At 38.6% G+C, this 15348-nt stretch overlaps 1 protein-coding gene and 1 pseudogene across 1 annotated transcript in view; both read right to left on the minus strand.

The window, feature by feature from the left end:
* Positions 1-2298, minus strand: part of LOC109835532 — a 5581-nt gene extending 3283 nt beyond the window's left edge. Inside the window, exons 1-3 of the mRNA XM_020403503.1 lie at positions 2010-2298; positions 1656-1725; positions 279-364 (exon numbers count right to left, since the gene is read on the minus strand). Of these exons, the coding sequence (XP_020259092.1) occupies positions 279-357 (79 nt within the window). The 5' untranslated portion in view covers positions 358-364; positions 1656-1725; positions 2010-2298. The remainder of the gene's footprint in view (positions 1-278; positions 365-1655; positions 1726-2009) is intronic.
* The window catches only part of LOC109835517, a 154680-nt pseudogene extending 139694 nt beyond the window's left edge, over positions 1-14986 (minus strand).

Here is a 15348-nt window from a genome sequence, read left to right on the forward strand (position 1 = left end):
TAATACGGCAGGAAATCGCCCCAAAATTAATTAAAACATGTTTTGACCAAGCAAAACGTACCCGATAAGCATCAACCCCCACGAAGGAGGATATCAGCTCTTCCCAATTACCTCACCAAGGAGAGCAAAGTGGGGATGTAATATAGAAGCGTCCATCCCCACGAAGGAGGATAGCAGCTCTTCCTAATTTCCTCACCAAGGAGGACAAAGCGAGGATGCAATATGCAATATGATATGATAAATATTGAATTCATGAGCAGAAAATTATAAAGGCTTACCAGTGAAAGACAGAGACTCCCTCTCAGGTGACTGAGTGGCTGAGCGGCTTCTCGGAAAGCGTGATCTCCTTATCGACATGGCTAATCTGCAATAAAGATTAACAGTTCAGTTAGATCAAGAATCGAGGTACGCAAATCAGAGATTAAAAGGAAAATTGTGAATCTCTCACTAAAATTCTACAAAATGGAATTTTCCAGTTAAAGGTCCAATTAAACCTATAAAACGTTTTCGATGCAAATTGGAGTCCGAAAAATAAATGTGTAAAGCTAAGGCGACGAGTTCGATTCTCGACCAATACATAAGCTAAGTGCTTGGATATTTTTCTCTCAAAAGCCAAAGGGTGGACACAAGCTCAATTCTTACACAAGGATCAAGCAAGAAATTCAACCAAAATCTCTAGACTCACCAAACTAAAATAAAGGTTCGGCCTATACAAGTTTAAGAACTAAAGCGTCGATAATTCCTCCAAAATGCCGATGAGTTCAGTTCTCAACCAGTATGCAAGCTATGGAACTTGAGTTATGTTCAAAGTCAAGAATAATATATTGGTCATCACTCAGTTAATTCTCACACAAGCCAAAAAAAGGGTCTCGACCATGACAACACACAGATTTACAAGCCAAGCATGTCAAAAATTCAGTCAAGTCATACACAACTAAGCTCAGGTCTCAACCAATGTACAAACTATGGGTTTTGAGTTATATTCAGAGCCAAGAATAATACATTAGAATTCTCACACAAGTCAAGCAAAGTCTCAGCTACACTCAAATGCAAGTTAAGGGGCTTGAATCTCACTCTCAACCAAATGCAAACCAAGAAGTTTAGTTTTACTCCAAAAATCAAGTACAAAACAATAGTTGCGGCCTTGGCACTTTTCTTAAGAACTCGACGCTAGTTCATGCTCTCAAGCATCTCAAGATCAGTTCTCAATCACGACCAATAACCCATCATACGGCAAAACCCCGTGTACCAGTGCAGTGATAAGTAAAAAAGGCATATAAGTTAATTTAATTCCAGCATATAGCCAAGCTAAAGCAAATGTTTCAAACATCAAACAGGAAAGCATAATATGTGCACACAGTCAAATTTTGTGCAAGACTGAAGGTCCAAACAAGACTGTCGAAGCCAAAGGGTTTTGATTTCTATCTAAAATCAAATCAAGCCCCACACACAGCCAAGCTTAATTTCAAGTTTTCATCAGCATCAAGCTAAGAGTTTCATTCAAAACCAGAATAACAACCTTGTCGCTCAAACGAAACCAAACCTGAAATTCCAATTCTTCCTCAAAATCGAGACTTAGGGGAATTTGTGATGAAAACCAAACCAAAGTAAAGAACGACAACACCAAAATCAAGAATACAAAGCTCAGTTCTTACCTGAAATTCGGCGAAGAAACGAAGCTTGGATCTAGGGGGAGGAAGAAGCCGACTCAAGAACCTCGGGTTCCTATCAAAGAGGAAAGAAAAAGTGGTTTAGTGGTGTGCACAAAGAGAACTGACGAACAACCCGAAACCAAGTTGAGGCTGCGTTTTTTTTTTTTTTTTTTTTTTTTTTTCCCCCCGAAACCAAGTTGAGGCTGCGTTTTTTTTTTTTTTTTTTTGTTGCTTTTCCCCCTAAATTCGAAAATTAAGGTTTCCAATATACCCCCAAGAACAAAAATCATCAAAGAAGAATTGAAATTCAATGATCAATTTTGTCCAACAAATTGAAGCAAGGGAAGTGAAGCTTACCTAGATTCGAAGAGGAATCAAGAAGAAGAAAGACCCGTCGAAGCAAAATCAGCCGATGTTGAACCCAAATGGAAAGATGGTCGAACCCTAGCTTGCCCTGCTTAGAGATTTGAGAAAGGGATTTAAGGAGCTTGAGGGTATCTTAATCTTATTTGAACTCTTGAACCAAAAGAGTTTTTGGAAGACCAGAGTTGGAAGAAGAAGAGACGTCTGAAGTCGGTGGAAGAAAAAGAAATGAAGAGGGGAGCATGAGATCGGGATTTTAGTCCCCAATGGTGTGTTTGGGAGTTTAGTTTTAGGGAAGGGAAGGAAGGGGAATTTTTCCCCATCCTTCCCTTCCCCTCCATTACACCCTAATTTGGGGTGTAAGAATTTGAGCCAAATTTCCTCTTCATTCCTCTCCTCTACCCTTCAAAATAAAACTCCCAAACAAGTTTAAAATGAAATTTCCCTTCCCTTCCCCCTCTCTACCCTCCATCCAAACAGGCCACAAAGGAACCCCCGACCCGTGTTCGTGCGGGTCGGATTGACCTGACCCACATTCGCGCGGGTCGGGTATGTGTGACCCGCCCTCGCGCGAGTCACTTTAATCTGGCCCGCGTTCGTGTGAGTCGGGTATGTGTGACCCGTGTTCGCGTAGGTCACTTTGATCCCACCCGCACGCAGGTTTGGTCCGACGATCGTTTTCGTGGTATTTTCACCCGCTTTCGCCCACTTTCGATATATCCAGAACCCACTCTTACTCCAATGGGTATATGGGTCGAAACTATTTCCCACTCTTTACGGAAAGTTTCTGGAGAATATTACGCGTAATATTCTTAAGGATAATCCGGCAACCTCCGGCGGATACACGAGGTTAAACTGATTCCCGAAACTCACAGGAGTATACGAGTATAAACTGGTCCTCCTCGCGCCAACATCGGTCAACACGTAGCCCTAAGTCAACGTTGGTCAACGCGTTGCGATGAAAGTCAACGCTGGTCAACGTGTGGCGATGAAAGTCAACATCGATCAACGCATAACCCTAGGTCAACACCGGTCAACGCGTAACCCTAGGTTAATGCGTTGCGACAAAAATCTATGCCAGTCAACGCGTGGATCGATACTTCAACAGTTTTCGTTGAAACATGATTTGAGTCAATCCTAGTTCAAAAGATATGAATTCCCGACGAAAGGTACTTAGTACAACGTTGACCCAACGGTACGAGCTAAGTTCAGAAACTAATACATTAGTTTCAATTCGAGACTTCGACAACGGTCATACGATAAATGAAGCACCGAAAGAATTTTAGCTATTCGACAAAATACTGAATAGACTTAAAAGTGGAGAAGTCAAGAACTAGAGCCAGTTATAGTTCCTTTGACACCGATTGAAGGTGGGAGCCTATCACATCTAAAGCATTTCAGACTCCTCTATAAAAGAATGAGGCTGAAACACTTTGGAGGGTGTATCTGTAGGCGTCTAAATTTGCCTATGAGCTCCCACACGCAGCTCGAATTGGAGAGTGGACATTACCATCCAAGTAAAGAAGGATTATCCAATTGGATGTTGCCCTCGTCGGTCAGCTCGCGCACGTCAGTCAACCACAAGTGACCAGAAGCCCTTATCAGGCAGCTTCAAGTGACCGGATGTGCTAGCCAGTCAGCTCGCGCACGTCGGTCAGCCCCAAGTGACCGACACGTTCGTCGGCCAGTCCTTCAACGAATACTTTCTTTGTGAAGTAGGAGCTCTGATCAATTCTTCTGCTAACCGGATCTATTCCATAGGCGGTCCACGGATAAACCCCGGCACCGGCAACGATCTCGCACAAACAATAGGAGTTAGAACTACTATTGTGTGTAGTTTGAAAGAAAGTTGTAATTGTTGATTAAAAGTCTTATAAAAAGGCTAGTTTCGTGAATTTATTGAAACGCTCAAAGTTATAATGGATTCTTCAATGAAATCGACTTTCCACCTAAATAGTGTTTTGCAATACAGAAAGGAGTAGCGGCGCAGCTTGTTGCCCGCTTGTCATCATCACATGTGTAATTGTTTATCAAATTATTATAATTTGATTAAAATAAAAGAAAAAGAAATTTTGGACAAGAAAAATCAGCATATATCCTGAAATTGGAGTTTCGGCCTCAGCAGCTAAAATGGGCAATTGATTTGGTCCGTAGAAGTTCATCACTAGAAGAGCCAAGTGATGAATTAATAGCATCTAAATTCAGAACGAAAGAGGCCCAAGTCCCCAACCATGAATGCACAACAGCAACAGCATCTCGTCGAGTATTTTCTTTCCTGTTGTTTCGTTCATAGGCGATGAGGGTACAAAAATCGCAGTTCTATAAGAAAACTGATTTCTATATTTTACTAACACTGATGTTAATAAGTGATGACACACCGCGCCAATTTGAAATCGCAAGTGAATCCTTTTGGTTCACAAACAAACAGGTAAACCGTAAACAGTATTTTATTTGGAGGCAAATCTATTAAATTTTGTAAATGCTATCTTTGCTAAACTAGCATACCAGACTACGTTCTTGACATCTATCTTATTTGGATTTCCTGCTAATTAAATGAAAATTTGAACTACAAAAGTTAATTTATAGTCCCAAGACCACAACAACAACACAAGACCAGGGTATGGGGTTGTAATCAGAATGCACATAATTAGTAAAAAGATTACTCAACACAAGACCAGGGTATGGGGTTGTAATCAGAATGCACATAATTAGTAAAAAGATTACTCAGGGTATGGTCTTTGGAGAAATATGTTGCCCCTTAACTAGGAAAATAAAGGACGAGTATGGTCCTAGCTTAAGGCAGGATTCCTGATTTACAATGGATATAGGGGAGAGAAACACGTGATACTACTCCCTCTGCCTCTGAGCATGTGTAACTGCTGAAAAGTTCCGAAGCCAAAAGGAAAGTATATTGGAAAAAGGTCCAAGTGGGTGATGTTTACTTTCATGTACTGTTTCATTTCTGAAATAACTGTAAATTTTTCTTAATTTCCAAGCTCAAGCCGATTGGAAAATATGCATCAATCTTTTTCTGATAACAAAGATACATGTTTCCTGTAATGCTTATAGTTACATCTGAATCTTTCAGATTACTTTCTAAGGTTGTTAATTTTTCCTCGTAGATATCGAAAAAATCCCAGATTTAGTGTATCAACGTATGATGCAGCAATATAATTAGCATTGATCTTGGTTTATTTGGATAGTTTACTCAACCAACTCTGGCCTATGTATTTTTTGTTTACATTTAGATCTAGTCAAACCCATTCGTGAATTAGTTCAATTGATAAATCAAATTCAACATATTTGAGGGCGATTTAAAAAAAAAAAATCCTCTGAGAAAGCTCTTAGTTATGATAGCAAAGGAGCTCTGTTCTTCCATTTTGGATGAGAACAGAGCATGGCTCCTCTCATTGTAAACCTGCACAGCTTATAGGGAATTGTGTGTATTTTCAGTTTTTTTATATCTCATTGTTATGAGTATCTTGATGTATATACATTTCTCAATCTGGTACATGAATAAAAAAAATTCATTGACCCAAAAAAAAAGAGCTCTTAGCCTCACCACTGTAAATTGCTAAGGACTGTTTTACGTTTGCAATTTCACATAAGAATCCACCACCTGTTTGGCAATTGCAATGTTGAGTAGCAGATAAGGAGATTGAGCGGAGAGGTTTAACATGGATAGAGCCATGTTTAATTGGATTACTGACTTAGAGTTAAGCTGGGTCGAAATTAATCTAATATCAGCTTATTTGCTATTTGATAGAAACTTCATTTTTTTGGGAACTTATTGCTAACCAAAAAAAAAATGATTGCAATCTTTCATGATAAATCATTTTTTTTCCTTTTATTTTGGATATACTCCAATATATGCCTGTTTGGTTTTAACTTCTACCCTTGGTCAGTGAGATAATCAGAGTGAGTACACTAAGTATATAACTGATTTTATTTTCCCCTCCCTCTCTCTCCCACCCTTGGTCAGTAGAAAATCAGAGTGATCATGAGTACACTGAGTACATAACAGATTTTAGTCTCCCCTCCCTCTCCCTCCCTCCCTCCCTCTCTCTCTCAATAACAGGGTCTATAAATAGAGAGGAAGTTAGGAGAGAGTATACACCCTTTGCTATGAAGTGAAGCTCGCTTCGTATCTTCAATGACAGGGGAGAAGGACAAAAAATGTTAATCACCACCGTGGTGCTATATATAACTCCAGTAGTAACATGACACTATACCTGTTAATTCCTTTTTGGAATCGCAGGGATTCACTCGCTTTTCTCTACTACTTTCCCGTAGAAGCTGTGAAGTTTTTCGTATTTGAATCCATCTTATCTTCATCTACTGGTGGCCTTCACTTTCGGTTGGGGTTCCTTCTTCTGTTAATTTCCATTTCCATGCATGCTTAAAAATTGCAATCAAAATCCAGACAGAGAAGCACTTCAGTGGGCTGTTTGTGGTTTCTGAAAGTATATATTCAGGGCTATTTGTAATTTTTCTAGGTCTTGGGGCTTGCTTGTAATTGTTAAAAACTTTCAGCTGGTGGTTGTAAAGTTCTCAGGGTTTGTTTTATAAATTTTTTTTGGGGATACATATTTGTAATTTTTAAAATATTCATTGGTTTTTTGTAAACTCAGCTCGGGGACGGGTGCGTCTAATATTTTTTTAGACTTTCAAAGGCTTTCTGTAAAACTATTAAGGAGTTGCTTGTAACATGGTTTCTTCTTGAAAACCACCTTATGCTTGCTTGGGGACATTTTATGGAAACCATCTTATACTTCTAATTTATATCTAGACCACCCAAATAGAATGTTTTTGTTCCCAATTTAGAAAAAAAATTTGCTCCATAGTGGGGTCACGTGATTGATTGGAAAGGAAACTAGCTTTTAGGTTATTTATGTATAAGTTAGAAATATAATGTCGTTCGTGTAAAATGACCTTAAATATGAGACGGTTTTCATAAGAAAACCCTTTGTGCTATTTTAAAGTTATGAGACGAGTGCTTGTTATTTATGCAACTTTTAGCGGCAAAATGAGGTCAGGTGGTTGATAGGAACGAAAACTAACTTTTTACGTGGTTTATGTATAAATTAGGAATATGACGTGGTTTGCGTAAAATGACTTTAAATATGAGATGGTTTCCAAGAAGAAAACCCTTTGTAATGTTTTAAGATTTTCAAAATAATGCTTGTTATTTACAAAACTTTCATGGGGCTAGTAATATAAATTTCAACGAGCTAATTGTAAAACTTTTAAGGGGGTACTTGTAATTTTTAAAGCTTTCAAGGGATTAGTTGTAAAAATTTTAGGGGGTTATCTCTAAAATTTCAAGGATCTATTTCTACTTATGAACTGTTAAGAGGATTGTTTGTAATTTTAGATTTTAAAAGGGAGTTTATAATTTTCTAAACTTTATGGTGCTATTAATTTGTAAATCCTAGATTTCTCAAGGGTTGAAGGGGTTGTTTGAAGTTTCCTGATTTTTCATGACTTATTTAGAATTTTAGTTTTGTTATGAGTCTATTTACTTATTTAGAATTTTAGTTTTGTTATGAGTCTATTTGTAGTTTTTGTTATCTTAGAGAGTACTTGTTCGTAGTTTTTGGACTTTTTGGGGGTTATTTATAATTTTTATATTTGAAAGGGCAGTTGATATTTTTCTAATCACGAAAAAAAACAAAAAGAAAACGTCCAAAAAGGAGGCTTTGTAAGGAGCGGGGGCCACATATTTCTTAACTTTTTCTTCTTCCTGCATCTAGGTCTCATTATCCACATCTATCACAATTTTACTTTTCTCTTCATGATGACCATCTCCCCCATCATTTTCCTTCATCTTAGGTCCCTCATATTGTTTTTCACTCCTAAGGGTTATAGCATTCGCATGACCTATGGGATTCGTCTTAGGTTGTCCAGGTAGCATGCCTGAAGGCCTAGAGGAAGAGCTATCATTTTGCGCCAATTGAGTGATTTATGTCTCTAACATCTTGTTATGCGTAGCTAGGGAATCCATCTTAAAGGCCAATTGTTTTACTACCTCATTTGTGGTTTGTTGTTGTTGTTTAAACTCTTCATTCAATTTTGACTGAGTCATCACAAACTTTTCCATCATATTTTACAAATTAGACCTTTGGGGAGGGAGATTAGATTGGGGAGCACGAAAACCAGGTGGACCAAAATTAGATGCGGGCATGGAATTTCCAAGAGGGTTTCTATAGGAAAAATTAGGATGATTCCTCCACCCCGGATTATAAGTGTTGGAGAAAGGGTCTCCCTTCTGATTAAAGTTATTAACATAGTTAACATGTTTATTATCAGAAGTATTAAGGGATGAGGGGTTTCCTAATTGACATTCAAGTGCAGAATGACCCACATAACCGCATATTTCACATGCAATTGAAGTAGACGCCACAGAATTAATACTCAAGCTTTCAACCTTTTTAAATAAAGCATCAACTTTAGAGGATATATGATCTAAAGCATCTATTTCATACTTGCCACCTTTTGATGTCTGAGCCCGCTCGTTCGCCCATTGATAGTGATTTTGAGCCATGTCTTTAATGAGAGTGTATGTCTCATCTATTGTTTTGTTCATCAAAGCTCCTCCTGCAGCAGCATCAACAGTCATCCGAGTGTTTTAAGTGAGCCCGTTGTGGAAGGTGTGAACAATTAACCACTTCTCCAGTCCATGGTGAGGGCACATCCTCAATAATTCCTTGTAGCGTTCACAAGCTTCATAGAGTGACTCTCATTCCTTCTGTACAAAGCTTGTGATCCAGTTCCTCATCTATGCTGTTTTACTTGGGGGAAAATACTTTGCAAGAAATGCCCTGGACAACTGATCCCAAGTGGTGATGGACCCAGCGGGCAATGAGTGCAACCAAGCCCTAGCCTTGTCCTTTAAAGAGAACGGAAATAATCTGAGTCGAATAGCATCATTGGTCACTCCATTAAGCTTCAAAGTGTCGTAATACTCCAAGAAAATTGACAGGTGGAGATTCAGGTCTTCAGTAGCACCTCCTCCAAACTGATTTTGCTGAACCATTGAGAGCAGTGATGGTTTTAACTCAAAATTATTAGCTTCAACAGTGGGCCTTGTAATACTCGAATGCGTGCCTTAAGCATTTAGGGCAGCGAAATCCTTAAGAAGCTGATTCTGATCACCCATTGTAGCTTGTTGTGTGTTCCTTTGCTCCCTTATATACCTTCTTATCTCTACAAGAGTCACCGATAATTCAGGATTGTTTTCATTGTGTACTTCTGTTTGATGCCCTTGCATAAAAGAAAGTGAGTAGCGAAGAGAATAAAAATAAAATAAAAAAAATCTAGTCTAGCTTAATAAGTAAACACTCAATATTAACACCGTAGTTCCCGGCAACGGCGCCAAAAACTTGGTAGGCAAAATCTGCAAGTGCACAGACTCGTTGTAGCTATCAAGGTCGATCCCACAGGGACTAGGGTTAATTACCAAATCACACGTTATTCGACTAGCTAAACTAATGAGTATATCAGAAGAGATGAAAATTAAAAGAAATAAAATAATAACTAATCAGGTGGAATTCAATATAATGAAGAGCCAGGATTGGGTTATCACCACAACTTCGATGCTCAATGATGAATTATTTCAGTTCTCGGTGTTGGTTTAAACTAAAAAGGGTGAATTAGTCTAAATTAATCTAAAGCCTCTTTCAAGGTCTAAAGATCGTGTCTAATTAATATCAATTAACCTACTTCCGTGGAATTAAGATTAAGTTAAACTCATTATGCTTTATGCTAACCCAAATCAAATCCCCAAGGAATCTCCGTGGAATTAAGATTAAGTTAAACTCATTATGCTTTATGCTAACCCAAATCAAATCCCCAAGGAATCTAGCCTACTTTCGTGGTTCGAGCTTCCTGCTTAATTTCTAGGGATCCGGTATTAATTTTCACCTTTCAGTCCTTCAATTAATTACCTATGATTGCTAATCCGGTGATCAAGCGAATCAACAAGATTAAAACACTAGAAATCAAGTTTAAAGATTAAACTTTCACCAAGAACATATATTAATTCATCATCAATCACCAAAAAGTTGGGTTCTTTCCCAACCCTAGACAAGAAATCTACTCACACATGATTGGAATAAGAGAATACATCAAATAATTATGCAAATCAATCATAAGAAGAAATAAATCAAAGAGAGGAAAGAATTAACCCGTCTTTCAATTGAGATCTTCAAAATCAAAACTTGTAATCCAATCTTGTACAAGAAATTAGTGTCTTTTTTTAATACTTGAACTCCAAAATAATTGCTAATTGATGGCTAAGAGAACCTAACAAAAGAGATCCCAACCCTAAGTTAAAACATCTATTTATATGTCCCTAAAAATCTGGAAAATAACTAATTCCCGCGCCACAGGTGTGGTCTGCACCACACCAGGGTGTGGTAGAGGCTGTTTTGCTGATTTTGTGCTTCTTTGTATAGGTTTTGGTATTTTGGCCGTAACTTCTTCTTCCGACCTCTAAATGAGGTGATTCAAATTGAGTTGGAAAGCTGTTGAAGAGATCTACAACTTCTATCTTTTGAGTTTTTTCTTGATTCGAACTGTATCATGGTTGAATTTCCAATTCTTCATACTCATGCATCCGTTTTCTTCACGAACCATGCCATCGAAATCTTGTTGTTGCTTCAAACTCTTGTATAACTTCCAACGATCATCAAATCTTTCAAACTTGAGCCAATACCTACATATAAGAACACAAACCACAGTAGTATCCTCGATCTAAACACGAAATATTCATTAAACATTCGTAAATCGTGCTTTAAACACACTAAGATAATACATATTTTATGTGTTTATCAACTCCCCAAGCTTAGACTTTTGCTTGTCCTCAAGCAAATAAACAATAAAAATTAAGAGGAGTAAAAGCCAAATAGAGTAGGGATCACCCCCTCATCAATCCTTTAACCAATATCAAACATATCACAAAACAAATACTTTTCATCGAGACTTAACAAATTAATTTCCAAAACTCTCAACAAAATCATATTTCAAAATTTATTTACGATCACAAGCCTCACAAGTCAAGGATAGCCATCCTATCCAATTCTCAAGTCAAAGTAGAAAAAAAATTCATGTAACTAGCTTCAATCCCGAAGTACTAAAATTGAGACCTTCGGGTAGTTAAATTGGTAGACCTCACTTTAGGATAAGTGGACTCTCAATCTCTCATGTGTTTAAGGATGGGATTGTATCGCTCAAAATTCTTCCAAATGGATGTATTCAATCCATAAGCTTGCATTTCATCTCAATTCTCCACCACTTCGAAAACTAATGCATGCAACAAAATCATGAGGTCTTTTATTTGGTTGTAATGGGGCTAGGGTCAAAAGGGTAGGATAGATATTTGGGATTGGTTGAAAGCCTATCACTAGTGGAGCTATGATTGCAAAAGATTAGATCTCAAAGTAAGATCAATGACATCTACACAAACTCCATCATCTATTAAAGAACTTCTTCCAACTACTCCTTTTAGTATGCCATAAGAAATTCTTTCGATACCCGCAATTACATACACCATAAAGATGACACTTTATTCATCTTTTTTTTTTGAATTAGTTTTTTTTTCTTTTTTTCGAAAGAATTATGAAAAGGAAGCAAACGCCTACTTTCACACCCCCAAGCTTACACCGCATTACTCACATAACCCATTGTATCATAAAATGTGCTCCACTAGCTTAGGCAATGGGAAAGGAATAAAATCAAAATTTGAAGGTTACATATGTGGGTTTAATCAACAAAAATTAGGCTCATAGGATCAATGGGGCTAATCAAAAGGGAACAATAGTGCATGGTAGGCTATTTGACTAATGTGGACTATAAACAAAAATGTGCCTCAATCACCTTTTATGCATACAAAAGTTATATGTGGCCTTGAAGAGATTCAATGCAAGTTCTAGTATCCTACACCATTGGAGAATATCACACAAGAAAAGAAAATAATGATTGGATATGTAATGCATCCAATTTCAGGCTCAAGATCTCACCGGTTTTACTTGTCTACCAAATTTAATTTCCCTCTTATCTCAATAGAGTAATAGTTATGATGCTAGCCACATAAATGCTAAATCCTATAAGACAAGAGACCATTCAAGTCTGGTTCTCCCATATTGTTAACTTGTAACCAAAAGCCTTTGAGAATCAGTTGAAAGATGGTATAAGAAGTTGTCAAGTCCCGATTAATGAGTATCTATCTAGTTCAATGATCGATAAAGGTTAAACATTCATGTCATCATCAGGAGATCATTTCCCTATTTTGTTTTTTTTTTTGTTTTTTTGGAAGGAGAAACAAAGCAAAAGAAAAACTAAAATAAAAGAAAAATAGGCAATTATAGACAGGCAATCAATGCATGAACAACCCACACCCCCAAGCTTAAGATCTACATTGTCCCCAATGTAGTATGATCATACCAACTCACTAGTCAGGAGGAGGCGGAGTGGTGGCATCCTGGCGGCATTGCCACTCATGAAAAGACTGCATCAATTTGCGTTGAAGATATATTTAACAGAAGGGACCTTTTTCTTCTTTTTTGTCAAATCTGCTTTTTGATGTTGCCCATGATTGTTGACGATTTCAAAATTTTTGAATGTGTAACCCACAAATTTCAGGTCTTTCGACGAAATTGTCTTATCTCCTGGTGCCGGTCTTAATGGAATTTGTTTCTCATTCTCTAACTGTGCCTCATCAAATTTATCAAAGTTTTGGGTAACTAATTCATGATTGACTTCAGGTATGTAAACAGCCTCTATCTGATACAATTTAATTTCAAATGTGATTGCCAATTTACTACCTTTCTGCATGTTGCCAGAGCTTCCTTAGACTGAAATGGAGGATAACCCATGAGCATTTCATACATAATAGCTCCAAGTGACCACCAATCGCATTCCATTCCATACCCCTTCTTTGATAAATTTTTGGGCGCAATATAGTCGAGGGTGGTGACAGTTGAATAAGCCAAAGTTCGTGGATTTTTTCTCCAAAGCTCTAACTGTTCGGCTTGTGCATCTGTCTTCGTAAATTGCTGCACATCAGTCTGAAAAATCCCCTCACGGTTCACTGTTTGCGTAATGCCATCATCCCTTTCATTATTGCAATCCAAATTCTTGCACAATCCAAAATCTGAAAGCTTGCACAATCCAAAATCTCTGTGAACATAATTGCTTTCGTGTATAGCTTCAATGCCAAGAACCACCTCCGCGATGATGAGAGGAGCCGGTCGGCGGTCAAAGATGATGGCGTAGTCAAAGTCGGGGAGATGAAGAAACGGGCGGTCGGTGGCGATGAGCGGCGGAGGTTGATGGTCTGGTTGGAGAGAGAAGGTGGAGGCGGTCGTGTTGGTCAGAGAAGAAAGAGGGATGGCTTCGGTGATGAGGAGGAGAGAGGCGCGCTAGTTGTGAGGGAAGAAGGCAGAGCGAAGTTGGAAAGGGGGAGAGACAAGATCTGGCGCTCAGCGGTCAGCAACTTGGTGGAGGGCGGTGAAAAAGGGTTAGGTCAGAGAAATTGAAAGGGGTCTGCGTTGGAACGAAAGAGAAGGGGAGGAGTTTTGATAAGCTAGGTCACGGGGATGGAAGAAAGAGGGTTTTTTTTTCGAACCACGGGTGTGGCATATAGTTGTGGTAGGTTCTGGGTTCTTTTCATCCTGTAGACCATGGATGTGGTCTACACCACCTCTGGGTGTGGTAGGCTCTGAAATTTTTCTTCCTGTGGACCATGGGTGTGGTCTACACCACCCCTGGGTGTGGTAGAGTCTGTCATCCTATTTTAACTTCTTTTTCTATAAATTTTTTTTTCGATGCCATGTCCTCCTTTCTTCTCAACTTCATGATTGAAAATCTTATAAGTTAAATTTGTGCCGATCCAATTGCCTAAAAAATGAAATTAAAATGAAATAAAATAAGATTAAAAAATGGATGAAAAGTTGGGTTGCCTCCCAAGAAGCGCTCGTTTATGGTCATGAGCTCGACCCCTTTTTCTTTTAATTCTCCGACGAAGGGGGATCTGAAAGGGTATACGTGACCCCTTTCTCGTGTTGTTCCCCTATAATGTAATGCTTCAATCGTTGCCCATTCACCTTGAAAGATCCCATTGTTTCACTCCAAACTTCAACAACTCCACTAGGAAAAACCTCACGGATTTGAAAAGGTCCGGACCACCTAGACTTGAGCTTGCCCGGAAAAAGCTTCAAAGGAGAGTTGAACAGTAGCACCATATATCCTTGATTAAACTCTCTTCGAAAGATATTCTTATCGTGCCATCGTTTAGTTTTTTCTTTATAAATACGAGCATTCTCATAGGAATCTAAGCGTAGCTCATCTAACTCATGAAGTTGAAGCTTTCTTTTCTCACCGATGGTCTTCATATCGAAATTGAGCAACTTGATAGCCCAATACGCTTTATGCTCTAACTCAACTGGGAGATGACACGATTTGCCATATACCAATTTGAATGGTGTCATACCTATGGGTGTTTTGTAGGCAGTTCGATTGCCATATACCAATTTGAATGGTGTCATACCTATGGGTGTTTTGTAGGCAGTTCGATAGGCCCATAAGGTATCTGTGAGTTTCATAGACCAATCCTTTCTTGAACGATTAACTGTTTTATCCAAAATACTCTTAATTTCACGATTCGAAACCTCCACTTGACCACTAGTTTGAGGATGATATGGCGTGGCAACCTTATGGGTGACCCCATATTGTCTTAAGAGAGCTTCGAATTTTCTTTCAATGAAGTGTGAACCTCCATCACTGATTACCGTCCGTGGCACCCCAAATCTTGGAAAAATAACGTTCTTGAATAGTTTCACAACAAATTTAGCATCGTTGGTGGGGGATGTTATCGCTTCTACCCATTTGGAGATGTAGTCCACCACCACTAAGATGAACTTGTTGTTACACGATGACGGAAACGGTCCCATGAAATCTATGCCCCCACACATCAAAGACCTCAATTTCCAAGATGGAGTGTAAAGTCATCTCATGTCGCTTCGAAATGTTCCCGGTCCTCTGACAATTATCACAAGATTTCACAAACTGATTTGTATCCCGGAAAAGACTCGGCCAATAGAAACCTGATTGTAGAACTTTTGCAGCTATCTTTGAAGTGCTTGCATGTCCCCCGTAGGAAGATGAGTGGCAATGATGGAGAATACTGGCAACCTCATCTTCAGGAATACACCTTCTGAACATCCCATCAACACACCATTTGTATAGAAACGGTTCATCCCAAAAATAATACTTCAAGTCAGCAAAGAACTTCTTCTTCTGTTGATAGCTCAGATCCGAAGGTAAGACTCCACAC

This window comes from Asparagus officinalis, chromosome 3, assembly GCF_001876935.1.
Source record: "Asparagus officinalis chromosome 3, Aspof.V1, whole genome shotgun sequence".
Lineage (NCBI taxonomy): Eukaryota > Viridiplantae > Streptophyta > Magnoliopsida > Asparagales > Asparagaceae > Asparagus > Asparagus officinalis.